At 44.5% G+C, this 19,407-nt stretch overlaps 4 protein-coding genes and 1 long non-coding RNA gene across 9 annotated transcripts; 3 read left to right on the forward strand and 2 right to left on the reverse strand.

The window, feature by feature from the left end:
* Window positions 1–1,365: 1,365 nt before the first annotated feature.
* Window positions 1,366–13,755, reverse strand: nol6 (nucleolar protein 6 (RNA-associated)). Its single transcript, XM_029163315.2, has 26 exons — window positions 13,595–13,755; window positions 13,037–13,249; window positions 12,769–12,885; window positions 12,511–12,690; window positions 12,218–12,386; window positions 12,006–12,131; window positions 11,730–11,893; window positions 11,508–11,628; window positions 11,354–11,412; window positions 11,146–11,247; window positions 10,941–11,056; window positions 10,644–10,821; window positions 10,350–10,472; window positions 10,116–10,264; window positions 6,733–6,808; window positions 6,346–6,486; window positions 6,133–6,250; window positions 5,784–5,938; window positions 5,461–5,624; window positions 5,213–5,365; window positions 5,008–5,105; window positions 4,635–4,759; window positions 2,748–2,837; window positions 2,424–2,624; window positions 1,730–1,831; window positions 1,366–1,635 (listed from the first exon to the last, which is right to left on the reverse strand). Exons 2-26 carry the CDS (start codon window positions 13,247–13,249, stop codon window positions 1,486–1,488), a joined length of 3,390 nt encoding a protein of 1,129 aa, XP_029019148.2. The 5' UTR covers window positions 13,595–13,755; the 3' UTR covers window positions 1,366–1,485.
* Window positions 4,042–4,605, forward strand: LOC121202468 (uncharacterized). Its single transcript, XR_005898101.1, has 2 exons — window positions 4,042–4,106; window positions 4,214–4,605. It is a non-coding gene; the product is annotated as an uncharacterized LOC121202468 (long non-coding RNA).
* Window positions 6,774–10,122, forward strand: LOC114862715 (uncharacterized). The gene is made up of 2 exons (XM_029163316.3): window positions 6,774–8,454; window positions 8,583–10,122. The coding sequence occupies exons 1-2, from the start codon at window positions 6,961–6,963 to the stop codon at window positions 9,129–9,131; spliced, it is 2,043 nt and encodes a 680-aa protein (XP_029019149.1). The 5' UTR covers window positions 6,774–6,960; the 3' UTR covers window positions 9,132–10,122.
* Window positions 13,756–14,508: 753 nt separating the features above from the next.
* On the reverse strand, window positions 14,509–16,818 carry LOC114862960 (uncharacterized protein C2orf81 homolog). 4 transcript variants are annotated; one of them, XM_041072329.1, is made up of 4 exons: window positions 16,680–16,818; window positions 15,746–16,007; window positions 15,449–15,649; window positions 14,509–15,370 (listed from the first exon to the last, which is right to left on the reverse strand). In XM_041072329.1, the coding sequence occupies exons 2-4, from the start codon at window positions 15,992–15,994 to the stop codon at window positions 14,534–14,536; spliced, it is 1,287 nt and encodes a 428-aa protein (XP_040928263.1). In that variant the 5' UTR covers window positions 15,995–16,007; window positions 16,680–16,818; the 3' UTR covers window positions 14,509–14,533. The 4 variants fall into 4 exon arrangements, with proteins under 4 accessions (XP_040928263.1, XP_029019573.1, XP_029019572.1 ...); XM_029163740.3 differs by having other exon boundaries at window positions 16,676–16,816; XM_029163739.2 differs by lacking the exon at window positions 16,680–16,818 and adding an exon at window positions 16,170–16,309.
* On the forward strand, window positions 16,581–19,197 carry wdr54 (WD repeat domain 54). 2 transcript variants are annotated; one of them, XM_029163742.2, is made up of 9 exons: window positions 16,581–16,805; window positions 16,934–16,996; window positions 17,080–17,146; window positions 17,505–17,579; window positions 17,670–17,797; window positions 17,978–18,078; window positions 18,355–18,517; window positions 18,616–18,690; window positions 18,781–19,197. In XM_029163742.2, the coding sequence occupies exons 1-9, from the start codon at window positions 16,581–16,583 to the stop codon at window positions 18,910–18,912; spliced, it is 1,029 nt and encodes a 342-aa protein (XP_029019575.1). In that variant the 3' UTR covers window positions 18,913–19,197. The 2 variants fall into 2 exon arrangements, with proteins under 2 accessions (XP_029019575.1, XP_029019576.1); XM_029163743.2 differs by having other exon boundaries at window positions 17,523–17,579.
* The last annotated feature ends 210 nt before the right edge of the window (window positions 19,198–19,407 follow it).

Below are 19,407 nucleotides of genomic sequence, written 5' to 3' on the forward strand. Positions count from 1 at the left end.
TTGTTTTCCAACAGGTGTTGGATGACGAGACAGGTGCAGACAGGTTGGCTGATTTCACGCAGACAACACAAACTGGTTTATTGTCTCAAACCACGGATGGATTGAATGAACAACACCGAAAATAAAGGATTAGCATACACATCAAGCTAACGACATATTATAAATGTGACATCATGAATGTGTCACGTTTAGTGGGTTTTCTTGCAAGTTTCTTGCTAAATCCAGTTTCTGGCAAAACGTCTGTTGTCATCACTTTGTCATGAATATGATTGACAGCTCTGTTCCTGTGTTGTGCTGCTTAGCTTAATCCTGATCGCTGCCTCTCTCTGTAATATTCTGTAGGATGTAGTCAAAGAAACATCACAGTGGTCAACCGCAACCCAGTCTCACTGATAGTTGATAACAGTGATGAGTCAGTGATCGATAGTGTGCAGTATTGAACATCGCTGAATTTACCATCTAACTGACTAACCTTTGTTTGGACGCCTCACGCTCGGCGCGATCTGTAATGATGCGTTTTGATTTTCGGTGTTGAAACATATCATATCAGACAGTAATTTATTTTAAAACAAGCTCATTACAGCTAACTACAAAATATGACATCAATTTGTCAATGTAATAACAGACTGCATGCATTAACTGTGACCAGCAGACAACAAAGCTCTTAGCTACTGTCCTAATGCGTAGAAATGAAGCTCAAACCTCCAGTTTGCCCTAGAAAAAAAACAAAAACATGCTCTTTGCTGAAAACTATGAATTTGGCAGTGACCAACAGAACACCACTGCACTTTCTACATTTGTTTAAAGCTCAGAGGTAGAACAGAGCAGTTCATTTTCATCTTAACAAAAAACATTGTGTGGTTTTTTTTGCACACGATTGCTTTTTATAAAATGACAGCTTCTTAAATTTAAGATTGACTGTATTCAGATTCAGACTGTAGCTCAAGGCCACATTCACAGCTTTCCTAGAATTCACCAGGGAGTGCTTCCCTGAATTAAAAGTCAACATGTTCGAAACTGACAAGTCTCTGCTTGAAAGTGTCCTCCCTGTTTAACTGAACACTGATGCAGAGCGGTTGAGGAAAACATTCCACACGCTACCTTGATGCTAAAGTTTTGTCCTTTAATCATCAGTTTCAAGACAAGTGCACCGAATGCCACCATTTCTCATCGAGTTTGATCATTAGCTCACGAAAACTGACCAGATGCTGTAAAGACACGTTTAAGTTGTGGCGTATTTAACAAGCTGGTAATTTAATATTGAGGGTTTTGCTCTTTGAACAACTGAGCACAACAAAAACAGTGTTTAGTAAAACTACGTAATTTTGCGATGCACCCTGACAAGCAAGACAAATGAGTCCGATATAAATCAAAACAGTACCAAAACATTTATTAGTCATGATACAAACATGTATTGAACACTTGTGGACAAAATCTTTCTGTGGTTTGTCAGAAACAGGACAAGTTCGGTGTGCGGAACCCCATCTAAACTGACCACTTATCAGTTCTGGCTTCCACAGATTTGACCAGGCCCTCCCCCATGATTTGGAAGTCCGCCAGTATAGCTTCAACATTTGGAACAGCATTTACTTCCTCTCCCCTCACCTCCAGTCTTCGGGCAGATACCTGAGACATCTGTGAAGAATGATAAGAAAAAGAAAACACTAGGTCAGAGTGATGGATGGCTTTTCTATTCATACGCTTATAGATAAAGTACAAGTGGCCTAACCTTAAAAGCTCCGGGGATGAAGGCCTTCGGTTTCCATAAGACTGCGATCACTGTTCCACCATAAGGATCACAGAAGAAAAGGGCCAGGTCACCAAACGCATCCTGAAAATAAAAAGGAGGGAGACGACAGTTTTGGTGAAAAGCACATTTATTTTACAAGCTGAATCTAGTAAGCGGCTTGGAGGCAGCACATGGGTGCGCGTTCGAGGAACATCTTGCACTGGTGTTTCCCAAACGTACTATTACCGAATGTTCTTCCATTACAAAAAAAAAAACGGAACAGAAAGAAAGAGAGGAAACCACAACAAGTTCTCGCTAGCTTGAGAAACATCATTAAACATGAGTCAAGTGCATGACATGTATGGAAAGGATGAAGCTGTAAAAGTCAGGAGAAATATCAACATTGTTTCCCAGAAAGCTACAATAAAGAGGAGGACTGGAAGTCGGCACTTTGTGAACAATGCATGTGTGGCCTGGTTTCACTGGGCATTTCTCTCCTGTGCAGCTCCTTTTCTTTAGCAGGAAGCTGCTGGACGTCACGTCGAACATTCTCCTGTCCTCAACGACCGGGTGCTACTTGTGTACATGCGTAAATCCTGCTACGCGGCTTTCCTCGCGTCCTGTGTTAACAAGGTGCTATTAACGCCACACCTTCCTTTGAACTAGAAGTGCACCCCTGACAGATTAGACTCACTCTGAGCTCCGCCAGGTAGAGGGACACGGGGTTGTAGTCTATGACGGGCAGGGCCCCTCCCGACTTGAAGCCGCCACCAGGAAAGACACCTTGGCTGAAGGTGACAGCGGGAGGGTCCACCGCCTGCTTGAGCAGGGGAACCTGCTTGGGAATCAGGTGAATCAACACGTCGTAGACATCCAGAGGGGGACGCAGGGCCACCTAGGAAACACACGAGTAAATCAGTGCGCTCAAACATTACATCACAGTTTGCTCAGTCGCCGGTGATTGTGTGACGCACGCGAGCGGTGTGTGATAAGGGCTTCTAGGTGCCTGTTGACCCACCCTGACATCTTGCATCTGGCTGCCGTCCATCAGCTGCTGCTCCAGGACCTTAAGACTCTCTGCAGCCACAATCACCACCCGCTGCAGCATCTAAACACACCACCACAAGTTGCTTTGGTCATTCCAGGTTTCCACTGAGAGGATTCTCACGTATCAGTGCGTGGATTTAATGGACAGTAGAAAACCCATTTCCTAGCACGCATTAAATATCACCAACAATTGCAGACACAAAAAGGCAATAAAATAAACATTAGAAAGCGCAATATCCAGCAATTGTTAAAGAGTAATATCAGGAGCCGCCTACTGGATTGGCTTGAACACGTCTGATGAAAGCACATCCTTATGTCCTCGTATAAGGTCACATGCATCCGTCAGAAATCAGAGTCGAGCGGTGTGAGGTAATGTACTCTGGGCCACACTGAACAGGAATCTGCACTATTTGTGGTAATGTTTGTCTTATTTGGGATCTTTGTTTCTATGGATTTCAATTATGTAACAGAGTGGAAACGCCTAGTTTTACTTTGTTCAACACCCTGAGGCTTCTATTAAAAAGGTACTTAAATAGTTAAAATGCTTCGGCCTGAATGAACGGTTCACCTCAGCCCCCGTTTATTTCAGCGTTTTTCCATAATGATGGATCCGATTTCATCAAGCACAATAGTCACGTTGTTTTGTGGCTGTCATTAGACAGATGGAGCGGATTACAATCAGCGGTCATTCAACAAGATAATATATTTTCAATCAAAATTACTTGACATTTCTGTCTAATTCATATAATGTGAACTAATTACCATTTCTGTGGCCATGGTCGTGCTGGTATTTTGATGGTAAGGAGCATCTATCTAACAATTTATAGATTCAAGTATTTGTCCCCCCCAATCACAATCTGCTCCCTGGTGGTCAATCAAAGGAACTGAGCTGGTACAAACAACTGACATCTGAATGTTTTGAAACAAAACTTGGGTTTCAGGGTGTTAGTAAATAATGAGATTAACAAGAAATATACTTAATAACTGATAAAGTAAAAGCAGAAATGTGATGTGACGTAGTGAATGAAGCCCATGATGACGTATCTGTCAGGATGTCACAGAGCACAGACTTCCTGCTGGCCACCACTTGTACAAAGATAGATGCTGGGAGAGGCTTAGTGTTGTGTTGTGTGATGCTGGGCTCATAGAGGGAGTGCAGGAAACCTATCTGGGTCAGATCCACACCATGGCCTGGTGCGTGTACCTCTTCTCTACACTACTGTGTTCTGCTGGACTCTCGTTTAGTTACGGTCAACTCCAGAGAGAGGAATACAAAACTAAATATCTGCCCTATTTCCTCACGACAGAGGACAGCAATGAGAAGCAACTGGTGAGATACTCTTAATGGCCTCCTGAAACAGCTGATGGTCACGTTGATGTTGATTCTTAAGTTTGTTAAAATAATTTTTAGTGAAACAAGTGTTTTGACATTTTCAGATCAGTGACTTACATGGAGTGCTGGAAAGGCTACAGAATAATCAATTTCCAGCTCTGAGAAAAAAACATAGTCATCTGCCTTTGGTATGTAATGCTGCAAAGTCATACTGAGAAAACCGATTGTGATGTAATTAAATAAGTTAATTAGCTTTTGAAATCTACAGCAGTTTATTCATTATGGTTTCATATCACTAATCAGTGTGATCCAGGTGACCAGTGTGCGCTGAGGAAAGGCGCCAGGATCGGAAAACTGTGCGACTGCTCGTTGCCGAGAACATGCAACTCGTTTCTGCATCGGTGTTTGTGATTGTAAGGGCTGCATGTCGAATATTTAAACTTTTAAAATAACTGAGTATTAAGAGCTATTTACCCATTAAATGTGTCGTTGTGTATTGGCGTCTTGTTTTCTTTGTCCACTGACCTGTATACTGGGTGCTCGCTTGGTCCACAAAGACATTTTTTTATCTTTAGGCGTAGCTATAAACATGCCAGGCAGAGACTCTCGGGAGGCCATGAAGTCATTCTTGATTTCTGTGTAGTCGGCCGCTGCACGTGACACAAAGGTGAACAACAAAACAAACTCAGCAGCGAAGCAGCCATGGATACAAGCAGGATGTTAAAGTATGTAGGGTGGGTAAAGAAAGAAGTCAAGAGGGATTTGTTTGTGTCCTACAGAGGATGTGTGTGTGTGTGTGTGTGTGTGTGTGTGTGTGTGTGTGTGTGTGTGTGTGTGTGTGTGTGTGTGTGTGTGTGTGTGTGTGTGTGTGTGTGTGTGTGTGTGAGACACTGCTTGCCTGTGAGCTGGTTGTTGAGGTTTACTATCAGCGGGTTGTTCCGCCAGTCAAAGGAGGCGAGAAGGTGAAGGAAGCGAAGGAAGCCCACCTGGGGAGAACTGAGGAATACAGAAAAAGTGTCTCACATGACCTACTGAACAAGAATGAAGCAAACCAAGTGTAATAGTATATAGAAAGACTGATGAAAAGCAGAGGAGGTAATTACCCAGGGGGTGTAAAGGGTGCAGGCTGCAGGAACAGCGATGTCACCAACAAGTCGGCTGTGTCCTCTCTTATATCGTCACTGAAGAGTTGAGCCCCCAGCCAGCGCTTGGCCAGACGACACACTGCCCCGAAGCAGGGGTGCTGCTGCTGAAGCCTACAATGACAGCATCATGTTTAGAAGAGGGAGCAAAATATCAGACACCATGAAATAATAATTACATGTGATGAAACCTCCGTGCTTTCATTTACCCGTGTAATGTGCTGGTGAGTAGAGGCTTGTGAATAGTTGCCATCTCCACAGCCCGAGCCTCTTCATTGTCTCTCACAACCAGCAGTCCCTGAGCGTTCACGCTCTCCCTCAGCACCTGAGGCTCCCGATGGTACGCCACCTGGATTCGGAAAATGAAGCCATCCTACACAGCAAGATGGAGGAGACGAGACGATTTCAAATTTACTTATTACTGTGGGAAAAAAAGGCCAAGAATGTGCCTGGATACATCTCATATTACTCAGCTTTACACAGAAGTCAGCTTTACTGACAAGTGTGTGACATACACATCAACTCAAAATACCTTCCAGACATCCAAGTGTGTGGGGCAGGGCCTGCATGTGTAATTATGGTGCTTCTTCAGCAACTCTCCCAGTTTTATGTGAAACGCAGCTCGGATATGCTGAATAGCGAGATGATCTTGAGGCCATTTCCCACTCCCCTCCATGTGGCAGATCACTACAAGAACATGTACAATGCTAGATGACTTCATTTCAGTTCATTTTAGTGACAGAGAAGTTACAGACATTAGCAAAAAGAAAGATGTTTTAATAGTAACTGGGATAATCAATCCGTGATTGTCAGTGGATTCAAGTACAGAATTCTAAATGTAAATAAAGAGATCATTGTTAAAAATGAAATAAAGCATGAACCTGTGATAGGCGTGATATAAGGAGGGCATGGCTTTTTTTCTTTAGGCACCAGGGATCCACAAGTCTTTTCTCTGTCAAAGAAGGAGTAGTCCAGGTTCAATGGCAAAGGGGGAAAAACCTAGGGTGCACAAACAGACCATCAGAACCATCATTATAACAGAAGCACATTTAACTTTACTTTTGTCTCCATAACACTGCAACAAGCTGCTTTACCTGTGTATATCTGAGTGCAGGATGTGCTCCTTGCACTGATGTGATGGAGAGAGGCAAATCTTCCATCCTCCACAGTTTCCTACTCAGGTCGTCATAGGACTGAACCACTGCTAAACTCTCCTCCTCTCCGGTACTGGGCACCTGGAGAGCATCATTTATGTTAAACAAACATGATCACAACGTGCATGCTTGATTAAACTACAAGCAACAAGCTTGTCAATGCATTTCAGCTTGTAACAATTCAAATAATTACTACTAGAGGAAAAAAACACCACCAAATTAAGACAGTGCATGATTTGCATAAAATACTAAGCATTCAAAAATGTCAAAATTGAACAACAATTTAAAAAATAAATATATATACTATATATCAAAAATTAGAAATACCTCGCGTCCCGTTGAGATGACGTCATCAAGCATTGCCGCGACATACCGCACACAGGAGGCAGGAATGGCGGCGTGTCTGTCAACACGGACAACAGACAAATCATGTTTTCTCTCCTTTTAAAACTGGGCTACATCGATTTGTGGGTGTACGCGAAAATCTGTCTATCAGCACTAGCATTAGCTAGCATGCTAATGCCACACTAGTGCCAGCCGACAGCGGGAGCGACAATGAACCGCTCAAGGAGGAGGCGCAGTTCTGCGTGGGACTGCTTTGAGCAAACGGGGAACTACGTGCGCTGCATGAAATGTGACACGATGCTCAAGTATTGCGGAGGTGCCACCAGCACCATGATCAACCACATGAGTAAGTACCACCCGACCACGACGCCCGTGGAGGAGGACGAGAAGCCGGTGGTGTGCCCCGTGCAGTGCCTGGAGGAGGACAGCAAGTCCGACGTCACGCAGGTCGCCGTCCCGTCCCCAAACGTACACGCGACCACCGGCACCGCTGAGCGCGAGTACGTGGAGCGGAAGCGCCTGAAGCGGAGCTCTGTGTGGGACATCTTCGTCAAGGTGGACGACGAGGTCCACTGCCGCATGTGCGACACGCGGCTGAAGTACCGGAGCAGCACCACCAGCATGATGTACCACATCAGGAACAAGCACGCAGACGCGATGCCGAGCGACGGCGTGTCGGTGGCGGCGCACGCAGAGGTGACGGAGCTCCTCTCCAGGATGATCGAGAAGGACCTGCTCCCCCTGAGCGCGGTCAATGGGGAGGGCCTGCGCGAGTTGCTCGCCTACACTGTGCATAACTATAAAATGCCGTCCGTTTGCGACATCACGCGCCTCATAGAGGCGCATTTCCAGGAGAAGGTGGAGGCGCTGGAAGGACACCTGGGGAAAGTGGAGAAGCTGGCTCTCTCTGCTGATCTCTGGGCAGCCCACCCTCTGGAAAGGTACATCACAGTTTCCTGCTCCTTCATAACCGAGGACTGGCAGGGGAGGTCAGCTGTGCTGCAGACACACAAGCTAGGGTCAGGCAGCCACACAGCTGCAGGTGGTGTCACAGAGAAGCTCCTCAGCACCGTGCAGAACTGGGGTATTGCTGGGAAAGTGGCTGCGTGCGTTCATAATGACACACTGGGTGTCTTGTCAGCCCACGAGTGTGCACAAGTCACCTGGGACTACGCCACTTGCTTCGCCACTACGTTGCAACAGGCCGTCGGCGACGGGCTGAGCGAGGATCTCATCAGCATCATCGCTGCCGCAGGGAGGCTGGTGAAGCGCTTCACACACAACCTGCAGGCGAGTCAGGCCCTGGAGCAGAAGCAGGTCCAGATGTGCCTGCCGACGCGCAAGCTGATTCAGTCGAGCAAAGCTAGATGGGACACCGTGTGCGACATGTTCGAGTGCTTGCTCGAGCAGCGGTGGGCGATTAAGGCCGTGCTCTCTGACCGCACAGTGACCAACAGGCAGGAAGCCCAGGCCCTCGAGATCGAAGACGACTGTTGGCAGATAGTTGAGAATTTCACGCCGGTCCTGGCAACGCTGAAATGGGCGGCGACGGTCATGTCTGCGGAAACGGAGGTTTCCATTTCGAACATCTACCCAATCACGTTCAGCCTCATTCAGACACACCTTGTGCCAAAGGAGAATGATGTGGAGCAGGTGTCTGAGTTCAAGCTGAAAGTTCAGAAGTCACTTAGAAATCAGATGGAGGTAGGCATAAACCAATGTGACCATTCTATCACTGGGTTAAGCTGCATACTGTAGATTTTATTGTTACTATAAAAAGTGTTAACTGACATGATTCTACTCCTAATTACCCGTTTTATTCTATTGCACAGGTTGACTCCAATGACCTTGCTTCTAAACCAGCTCTGATGGCCTCGATGCTGGACCCTCGTCACAAACACCTCAGCTTCCTTACGCCGTCAGGGCGGCTGGCTGCCAAGGTCAAACTGCATGAACTGGTTTCAAAGTTGGATGTCGTAACGATTCCTGCGAGCACGAAGGATGAACAGCAGGAGACCCTGGTCACACCTGACATTAGCCAGGTCGCCGTGCCCTCACAGCTGAGAAGCGACACTAAAAACACCATGATGCTGCTCTTGGGTGACAACTACAGCTCCTCCTATGCCACTGACTCTGAGGCTCAGGTAGATTACTACTTGAGAGACATTGCTCCCTCACTGGACATAAATCCCCTAGACTGGTGGAGAGTAAATGGGCCAAGATTCCCCAAACTGGCAACTCTGGCAAAACACTATTTGTGCATACCTGGAGTATCGCTGCCGTCTATATTGTCCGAGTCTGGACAAGCTTTCGCAGCGATGCGCATGAGACTGAGCCCAGAGCATGTGGACATGATGATCTTTGTAAACAGAAATGCATAACTTGCATCCCAACACTGACTTCCTGTATAAAATGTTCCAGTACAGCTACATTGAAACTGTAGGGAGGAGGCGGCTCCATAAATGTGAGAGGATGAGGAACTGGCAGCAGGTATTCAACCAGCTTTGAGGTTTTTCCTGCTAACTAAACATCTTCCACTCAAAGAGACATTTTCTCACGACAGGAGCTGCAGTCCAACATCTAATCCTACCTGTATCTTCCTTGACTGGATGGCTGACACTTCTGACTTTGCTTACAATCAGTGGTAAATTTACAGGGCTGTTTCTAGGGCTGCAACTAACAAATATTTTAATAATCGATTAATCTGTCTTTTTTTGATTAATCGGTTAAAAAAAAAAACAACTTTGTATGACTTGCAGGTTAAAGTCGTCGTTGTTTAATATTTAATGCTCATATAAAGAAAGTCGCAGCCTTTCTCCTGCTGCCACTTGGTTTGTTTTCTCTGGCATTTCGCCAGCAGCCGAGTTATTTTGCCGTGGCGCTGGGCTGTAAAATGAGCAGCCCGACTAATCGATAAAGGCAAATCATTATGGATCAATTTGCGTCATCGATTAGTCGAACCGTTGTTGCAGCCCAACATGTTGTTTAAGTGCTTTTTTAACTAAGCACAGTTTCAAACACAAATCATGAACTTCTAAAGTAATTTATAAACTAAATTAAAAGCAGAGGTTTGTTCCTTAGCATCCTAGTCTCTTATTTTTAAAATACAACCACTCTGTGTTGCAACAATAATATTTTGATTGTATGATGACTATATTGTGGTTTGATTATTGCAATATACGATCTTTAAAAGGAATTTGAATGTAATGGCTTCAGCACTGAACTCTATTAAAAGGTAAAAGTCTTTGAATTTCATAGCACATTGAAACTGAGCTACTGCTACAACCCAACTAACCAACCTATTAAACCACTGTTATTACCAGTGTAATGTATAATGTGTGGTTTAAGCAAAATAAAATACATACAGCTGTAGCAGGTGAGTGATGATCTGTCTGGGGACCAGTCGTTTTTGGCACATGCTCTTTGCGTCCCACAGCACAGCCTCAGTGATGGCGCCGTCCTTGAAGCGACGCAGCTCAGAGCGAGAGCCCCACAACTGACGAAACTCAGCTGCCTAGCAGACAAACAGGACAGTCGGCCCACTGATTTCCTACTTCAATAGGGAAAAATACTAATTACTACATACGCACAAACAATACCTGTGGGCTGTCTGCAGGGGGGCCTCTTTCCAGGACTGAGGCTGCCATCTCAGGCTTTAGGAGTAAACCAAAGGAAAGAGGAGGCTGATCTTTGTATTTGGGGGGGTTACTGGCCACAGACCACTGAGGAAAGAAAAGGTTAAACAAATTCTAAAATGCATATTTTTTTCCTTTCATTTTTTCCGTTATTTGATGAGGTCAGAACTTTCAGCAACACTCAATAGTGAAATGAATGTCTGTTCTGCCTGCTCGGGGAGCTGGATGCAGATGACTGCAACTGCTGATACTACACACCTCAGGTGCAGCAGAGAGTGAGTGGGTGAGAAGGCAGATCCTTTGGCCCAGTCCTTGTTGAAGCAATGACAAAATAACAGGGAGCGCAGTGTGGACATAATCCCCACTGTGGTCCATCAGTTCACTTAAGAGGTTCAGTTTCTTGCAGCTGGAATGGAGCTTCACTAGGTCACATAACCTGAGAGATCAATTCACAAAGAAGGGGTGTTTTTTCCAATTACATTACAAAATGCTAAATAAACATGGTACAAAAGATGGGCCAGCGGTAATTAGTTTTGTTGCATCAGGTAAACATACTGGAACACATGGTCGCTTGTCCTTATCATGGGTTTGGGGGTCATGAGGAGGGCATGGAACCCATCCACTGTAGGATTGTCCCAGAACTGCATGGATAAGGATGCCTCGTGTTGAAGCTATAGAACCAAAAAGAAAATTGTCAAAACCTGTTGCAAAACCTCAGGAGTGGGGGGGCAAAAAAAAGATTTATTTCCACTGTATTTACCTGCTTGTAGGTACAAGCGGTCATTTCAGCACACATGTTGAGATGTCCTGAAGGGTCAAGGAAAACAACCTGGAAGGCACTGTGGAATGCTGAAAGAGATGGCTGCAAGACCGAGAAAAAGAAAAGAGGATGCAAAAATAATGGTTTAGAAAAAATGCAAGGAGTAACAAAGGTTACATTAAATCAAGATTTGACTTAGTGCACTCACAGCTGTGGAGTCTGGATTTTTGGCCAGAGTTATTCCATTCACAGTCAGGTCTGTAGAGGCTGAGGGTTGAGAAGCAGGCAAGAAATATAATATTAAAAAATGGACATGATATAAGTATTATATTGCATCTTAAAAAACAAAAACAAAAACATACCCAAAAAGTTCAAGCTGTTTCGAAGCAGCTGATAGGCCGTCATGGTGTTACTGATTCTGTGAGTGGTGAGCAGATAGGCCAGCAGCATTGCAGCTAAGAATCCATTGAAAGAACCAGTGCCCTATTATAAGTTAGGTGAACAACACAGAGGTAAGGTTAGACGAACGGTTTCAAACTAAAAAACGAAAGAGTAAGCTGTGAGCAAAAGTGTGGGACTCATACTTGGTTGAGCTCTCTTTGACGAAGCCAGACTTTGAGCAAAGCCACTCCATCAGCAAAAGCCGAGCACTGGGAGCCAACAGCAGTAAGAAACTGAAGATGAGCCCTGGGAAGTAGATCCCCCAGAAGGGAGCTGTTGTAATGAGGAGTGGATGGTTGGCTGCTCTCTGAAACAACATACAAGACAATGTCTTGATAAAACTAATATTTGATACGCAAAAAACATGAAAATAGAAAAAAATATATTGTTGAATTTGTAATGAAAATTAACAGTCTTACCAGACTGGGAGGTTTCCTGTCCGGTGTACCACTCTGTCCGAACATTATTCTTCTGAGGATGGAAACGCATGGGCTTGAAGAATCCGGGAGGTGGGCAGGCGTGAACACGCAACGTTAAGCTAGAGTCTTTCCATGAAGAGAGAAAAATCTAGGCATCAAAACCAACAGTGCTTCTCAGGTTTAAAATAATCAGAAAACACAATATTTATTACTTGGAGGGGTCAATAGCAGAACAGGCCTGAGCCGATTTCCATGGAGACAGGAATAGCGCATGGTTCCAATCTCTGAGGAGGATACGAGATGCTGGGCCAGACCTGCCAGATAGAGAGCCCTCTTTCTTGGGTACCTCTGGTTTATGTCATCCTTTTGTTGGAGCACATCCTAAAAATAGAAAGATGAAGAGTCAGTAAACATCAGTATCACTTAGTTCTGTTTAATATGGTTTATCATACTGTGTCAAGGACCAGCACTTCAGATGATGAACTAAAATAAAAACGTGACTTACACTTGGGATTGTTACAGCCAGGTCCACCACGATGTGAGGTTTGATGCAGGTGCCCAGTGGGTAGCTGCCGATCAAATCAATAGAAGCTGGGGGCGCCATGTTGAATTTCCCCTTTGTTGACTTGGGCAGCATAATGAAAGGGACCTTAACTGCTCCAGACAGCCATGACAGGTCGCTCATCTGAAAGCACATGAAAAAATAATTAAAAAAAAAAAGTTAGAAAGAAGACATCCTGCATTGTAGTCAAGCGCTACATACCTCAACCTTTGGGGAGTCTGGTACAGCCTGGAGAAGCTTGGTGACCGTTTCCACAAAGGCATCTATCTGTTGTTTCCTACGCTCACTCAGGGCGACCTCTTTCAGCAGCTCCTCCATCTGTGATTGATGATGAGATTACACGCATTACTAGTTGCGTTGAAAGGTTTGTGTTGCTATCTTTGCATGACACAACAACCACGAGCCCAGGCTTTTCCATTTCATGTTTCCCCTTCTAGTTCTAGTCATGGCGCAAAACTAAAGGTCTCACCTGCATTTTGAGCAGGCTGCAGTGAAACAAGCTTTCCGCCTCTTTCAGCTGGTTAAGCTCCTCTGCTGTAGGAGGTTTGTACAGATCACTTCGGGACATCTTCACCCGGTGATACGCTGGCTCCTTCACTTTGCCCTCATCAGGTCTGCTCCTTTTGGTTTTAAGGGGAGTCTCTGTTTCTTGCCCCTCATGGGACGAGTCTGAGGGAGTCATCTGCAAAATAACAGTATTAATCATTCGTTAAGTGTTAAAACCGTTGTGATACTACTAGAACAAGAACATCTAAATGATCAAGGCAAAGAAATCAACAACTAACTAAATACATATCGCTGGTTGGCTAGCAAATCTACTAGTTGTATAGGATTTTTAAATTCATTTAATTTTGACCACTGCACAATTACCAATCTAGTAATGCCACAAACTAAGTTAAAGCATACAAACAATATTTGTAGCTTGTGTGTATAGTTACCGGTAAAATCTATGCCATGTGTTTAAACTAGACCAAGCGTCAGTTAGCTAGTAGGCAGCTAACATCGTAATAAGTATCACCAGTTTTACCTTAGCTAGATCCTCTGCAACTGTGCGCTCCTTCTTCGTTTCTGATCCAAGTTTAAGATTAAAAATAATCGCTATATTCCAAGGTTTGATCACCCTTACTTTTCCTTCATTGCAGTCTTCACGTGTGCGTGGGGTCAGTGTAACATGCTTTCAAACTACACGATTTTCCGATTGGTGGAGCAGCGGCGGCAATGAATGTTGATTGGTTGTCTGTTCGACGAGCGTCACGTCGACAAACAAGATAGGTTGCACACGCAGCGCTCGGTATCAGGACCATAATACAGAGGGACAGGCAAGCTTTGGCTACCGAGAAACAAGGTTATATTTATCCCCTAACAGCATTCAGTAAAATGTCACTTCCTCTGTCAAGTAATGTGTCAATAAAAGTTACCTTTAATGAACATTAAACGCACATGGAAGGTTACTATATTGTACATTCAAACACCGGATGTGACTTGTGTTACATAATATGAGCATAATACAGTGAGTCTACACATAATACACCAAATGATGGACAGAAAATCAGAAACAGTTAAAAAAATCCTCATTCCATTATTCAATATCCTTCCTGAATATTATTCTACTTTTCATGTAACATACAATTTTTAAGGTAGGGTATGCAATACATATCAGGTGTATAACATAGGAAAATATTAGCTAAATCATAATGAATATATTCGATTTGTGGTTCATCTGGTTGGCTACTGCCTCGCGTGGGCTTGTCTTGGGTGTACCTTGACTTTGGCCCAATAGAGATAGAGTGCAGCATGTGGCATGAGAGTAAATGAAGCGTATCATGCTGTACATACAGCTCTGTGTCAGGTCTGTTATAGACTGGTGACCCACCCACCAGTGACAACTGGAACCTTCTCCAGTCCCCCAAGAACAGTATGGACAAGGAAGGGAGGAAGAAATGAAGGAGTGAATGAATTTAATAAATCAGCTTTTTGACTGAAATAATGGAGTGACCTGAGGTGGTAAACCTGAGGTAATCTGATCAGCAGAAAACTTTGGCATAGCTGCATCCCTCCGTATTGGCCTCAGCTTGGTTGACTGCTTAGCAGGATAAAACCTGGGAGGGTCCATTTGTGCAGTTTTTGGGTCCAGGAGAGTAACACCCTTGGCCAAAACCATTGTGTTCAACCTCACAGACTCAGAAGACACCATTCCTTCCTTTCCATAACTAGATGGAGACATGTCTTTAGGGGAGACTTGTGCCTTGTTTGTTGTTTGAAACTCTGCTGGCGGATCTGTGGAGCTTGGTACTAGCTTCAGTGATGTAGCTGTCCTCTCAGCTTGCTGCTTCTTGTATTTTGATTCTAGTTTAGATAGTGCACTTGGTTTCTTGGGTTTTGTGCAATTCGTATCCACAATCTCATAAAGTGGAATTACACAATGTCTGGGAAGGGCAGCGAGGTCAAGCTTCGTTATGGGCTGTTGGCCTTTGGGCTGAAAAAATGGTCCAGATTTGTGGTTAGGAAAAGAACGTGCTCTACATCTACCCTCTGCTGTTCCACTGCTGTCTTTGACTGAACAGGAAAGTGAAGGGAGTGAGTTTCCTGGAACTGGCTTGGGAATTACTGCAAATTGCTGTTTTTTCTTTCTTTCAATTTTAGGTGGGGGGTGGGGACTAAAGCCTTTACGGTCATTTTTACTGACAGGCCTCCTGGGACTTGTTTTTGCTTCAGGTTGATTTTGGGGGCTATTAGTTTGGGCTGCAGCAGCGTGTCTGTGATCAACTCCACGTCCCTGTTTTTCTTCAGCAATGACATCATCCTGTTGGAAACAGATTTGGAGATATTTGGATATAGATACATTGTAGACATAGATGGTGAATTATACAAATGAAAGGACCTGTTGCAAGGTAGGCAGAGGGGTAGGAGGTATAACAGGTACACATCCTGGAGCCAAGACATCTGGAATGGCTGGTAAAGGCTCAGGGTCCTCTGTTTTAGATAGTTCCTCTGGTTCATCTCCTTCATCTACATACAGCAATTGCTGCTGTAGAACCTGTGTGATGTAGGTCTCGGCCCAGGACGTACAAAAATGCACCAGCTTAAAGACAAAGATTCACAGTATTAAGTACTGGCCCATATGGACAAGATACAGTTTTGTTATTGGCTTCACCTTGAGCGATGTTTTGAGTTTTACCTTTCTTTCAATGTCCACCTTATGACAGCCGTCCAGGACCCTGCCCAGCAGTTCATCCATAAGCTCCCCCACTATCTCTTCTGCATCCTCGTGCATCAACCAATCCATCTGCTGAGCCCGCGTTAAGCGACCGGGAGTCGTATCTTCAGCCTCCAGCTTCTGCCCCAGAGGCGAGCTCACCTGAGCAGAAGGCCCGCCCTTCGGCTCCTTTTGCCTTTCAGCACGGGACCTGGCTGCGGAGCGGGACATGTTGGCTCAGAGGCTGACGTGGAGCACGAAACACACACAAAAAAATGTATGGGATTATGCAAAGAATACCTCATTTATTTTACACCATACCATTGATTGAGAATAATACTACATAAATACACATGTTACCGTTATGACGCTAATGTTAGAAGTTCAAGTCCGATTTAAACCTTACCTTTACTGTTCATAGTATCACCTGCCTTTGTGTTTCCAGTTGCCTAGCAACCAAGCACGCAACGCTTACGTAAGACGTAGGGGCGGGGCCGTCTCTATGGCTGCGGACGACGCGGCGATAATCTGGTTGCTAACAATAGCTAGAAATGTACGTTCGCATTAACTTAACCTAGTAAGCCAACAGCGGCCATGAAAGAGGAGCCCGTGTTTATCAAACCCAAAGCCGTGCGTGCGACCCAATCTACATTAAACTGTCCTTTTGTTTCAGGGCTGTCGTTTGACGTCCCGCTAAGCTCACTGCTAACGTCCAGCATTTAGCGTCAACTGTAACGCCGACCGCGGCGGACGTCGCGTATTCTTCGACTGACATCGTCTGCGTTCCAGCTGTGCTTCGTCCAAGGGAACGGGCGCCATGTATCACAAAGAAAAAAGCATCCAGATCAAAAACAGCGCGTCGGCGCTGTACAACAACCTGAGCGTGCTGCGCATCGCCCCGCGGCGCCTCACCTACTTCACGGTGGTCCACGCCAACGTGGTCAACATGGTCAGCGCGTCGTGGGACGGCCTCAACTACTCCCACCGCCAGCTGCAGTCCAAGGAGCCCAATGTGGCCACCAGCACGTCGCTCATCATGCAGGTCGGGCCACAGCTTTCAATACGTACAGCAAAGTCACGCGTGCGCTGCAACAGGAGGAACACGCTGAACGCCCGTTATAACAGCACTTGTGACGCACTTGTGTTTTCTACCTGTGTTTGTTGGAGCAGGCTGCGTTTTGTGTGTTGCCCTCTCGTGAATTGCTGGTGATAACCTCCCAGAAAGGCATCCAGGTAAGTTCAAGTTGCACCTGTGAGCCTTCATTAATAAAGGATACGTTGTGCAGCCTTTCCCTTTTATATTGTTCCTTTGTTAGATGTATGAATCTGATGGCTCCATCATGGTGTACTGGCATGCCCTGGATACTCCAGAAACACCATCAGGTCAGTATATTCATTTTGGATTTGCTAAGAATGATTTGTTTAATTTTATTAGATGAAAGCTTTTAGTTAACCACAACATCCATATAATGAAAAAATTATACAGTTTCACTACTATATATATTCATACTTCATATTCATCAGACCTTCTCACTGATGGACATCGTGCAATATAATCAAGATACTAAAATTGCTTCCTGTTGCTGTGCTTCACATCTATTATTTCTGGCCAGACCTGTTAAAACTGTCCGGGCCTCTTCAGATTCATGTTAGTGGAATCAAATTTGTGGCTGAATAAGTTGTGCAATAAAAAAAAAAGTACTGATACACATTTTTCATGCCAAAACCTGTGCACTCACAGAGGTTAATTATGTCCCAGCTCAGGCCGTTTTTGCTCGAGGGATATCAGCAGTCTGGGAGAATTATATATGTGTGGGTAAGTACTGGTGCAATATGTTCCCTCTAGCTCTGCACTGTATATGGATAGACAAAGATCTACAATCTACTTGTCTCTTCCTCTCTTCAGGCGTTTCATCTGGTTCAATTCTAGTCTTTGATGTTCCCAGTAAAGGCAGTAATATAACACTGTCAGAGGTCCTAGAGGAGCACAAGGAGTCTATAACTGACATAGCGTCAGAGTGCTCTGGCAGCCAGGTACAACCTGTGTTTTATCTGCAGTTTGTCTATCTGAACTTTAGGAAACCTTTACCCTTTCCAAGAATGAAGGAGTACCCGAATAAATTATGCCTTTAAAGAATACTTCTAGCAAAACAGCCGTTCTGTGAATTATAGAGTGTAATTTCTTCCATGTTGTTGCCGTCTTCCCATCTGCAGCAGTGCATTGCTGATCTGGTCAGTGCAGACGATGGGGGAAACCTGTGTGTGTGGAAGTCTGGGGAGGAATTTCAGCTTCTCAACAAGATTCCTGGCTTTGAGTAAGCATCTAGTTGTGTAAAAGTGTAAAGGCTGAGCTCACAGCAAGTTACTGTAGGTGCAATGAAAGTGCTAACGGATGTGATATTATAATACTTCACCGTGAATAACCCTAAGTCCTCTTCATCTATCAAACCTTTCATTATCTCCTTGCCTCCTTGTTGTTGTACTTATCTACTTATGTTCCTTTCAATTGCCTTTTGTTCCTTCTTCATTTCCCCTCATCGCTCTAATCCAATGTCTGTTATCTTTTTCCATTATGTTCTCACCGCTCTTAGTATGAGCTGCTCATCCGTCAAGTTGTGGAAAGGTACAGTGGTGGCAGGTTATGGCACAGGCCAGATTCGTCTTTATGAGGCAGTGACAGGAATTCTTCACGCCGAAGTCAACGCCCATGCTCGCTGGATCTACTCATTAGATATTGCTCCTTTTTCAGGACTGGTGAGTTGTATAGTACATATCAGACTCATAATAATATTTAAGTAATTGTCACATGTGACTGGCAACAAAAGATTCATGGAATAGTTTTTGTGCTTCAGCTTCTGTCTGCAGCTGAGGATTCTCTAGTCAGAGTTTGGCACCTGACTGTGAGCCAAGAGACCAACAGCGTTGAGGTAACTGGTACTGAAACCAAATACAGATCAGTATCAAGAGATTTTATAATGTCAGATCATTTCTTAACTCTCAGTGTTTATTCCTTTCAGGTTGCTCATTTACACAATGAGTGTGTGACAGATACGCAGATCTGCGGCGCCAGGTTCTGTGATGGTGACGGTTATGCCTTTGCGGTAACAGGCTACGACCTGAGTGAGATTATCCGCTACACACAGACGTAGGATTCTGCCCTGACTTGACTTGAGTTAAAGAATGCGTATGTTGGAGTGTTTCTGTAAAAATAATATAAAGCAGATGAGGTGAGGTTTTGATCAGTGAGTTGCAATGTTTTTTGAGGAGAAGCATTGTTTTGTGACATTTCTGTCTGTATGTTTATATAAATTTAAAAAGTGATTAGTATATAACAAAATAATGCAAAAGTAAAGTGTTAAAGTTTTATGACATTAATGTGAAAGTAGCCCAAAAATTAATAAAATGATCTATTCTTCCTAATTATTGCACCAGTAGATGGGGCTGTGGTCATTGATTTAAAGCAGGACAAGAACAGTGTAGTTCTGTAGAGGGCACGCTGGAGTTGCCCGCAGTGCAATGGACTGATGGCAGACTGCAACTGGATAGTGTGTGTAGACCACTGGGCACAGGCCATTCAGCGCCATTCAGCAGTTCATTAAGTCTTGATGGACGCAATGGTGTACTTCAAACAAATCCAGCCTACT

The sequence above is a fragment of the Betta splendens genome, chromosome 9 (genome assembly GCF_900634795.4).
Source record: "Betta splendens chromosome 9, fBetSpl5.4, whole genome shotgun sequence".
NCBI lineage: Eukaryota > Metazoa > Chordata > Actinopteri > Anabantiformes > Osphronemidae > Betta > Betta splendens.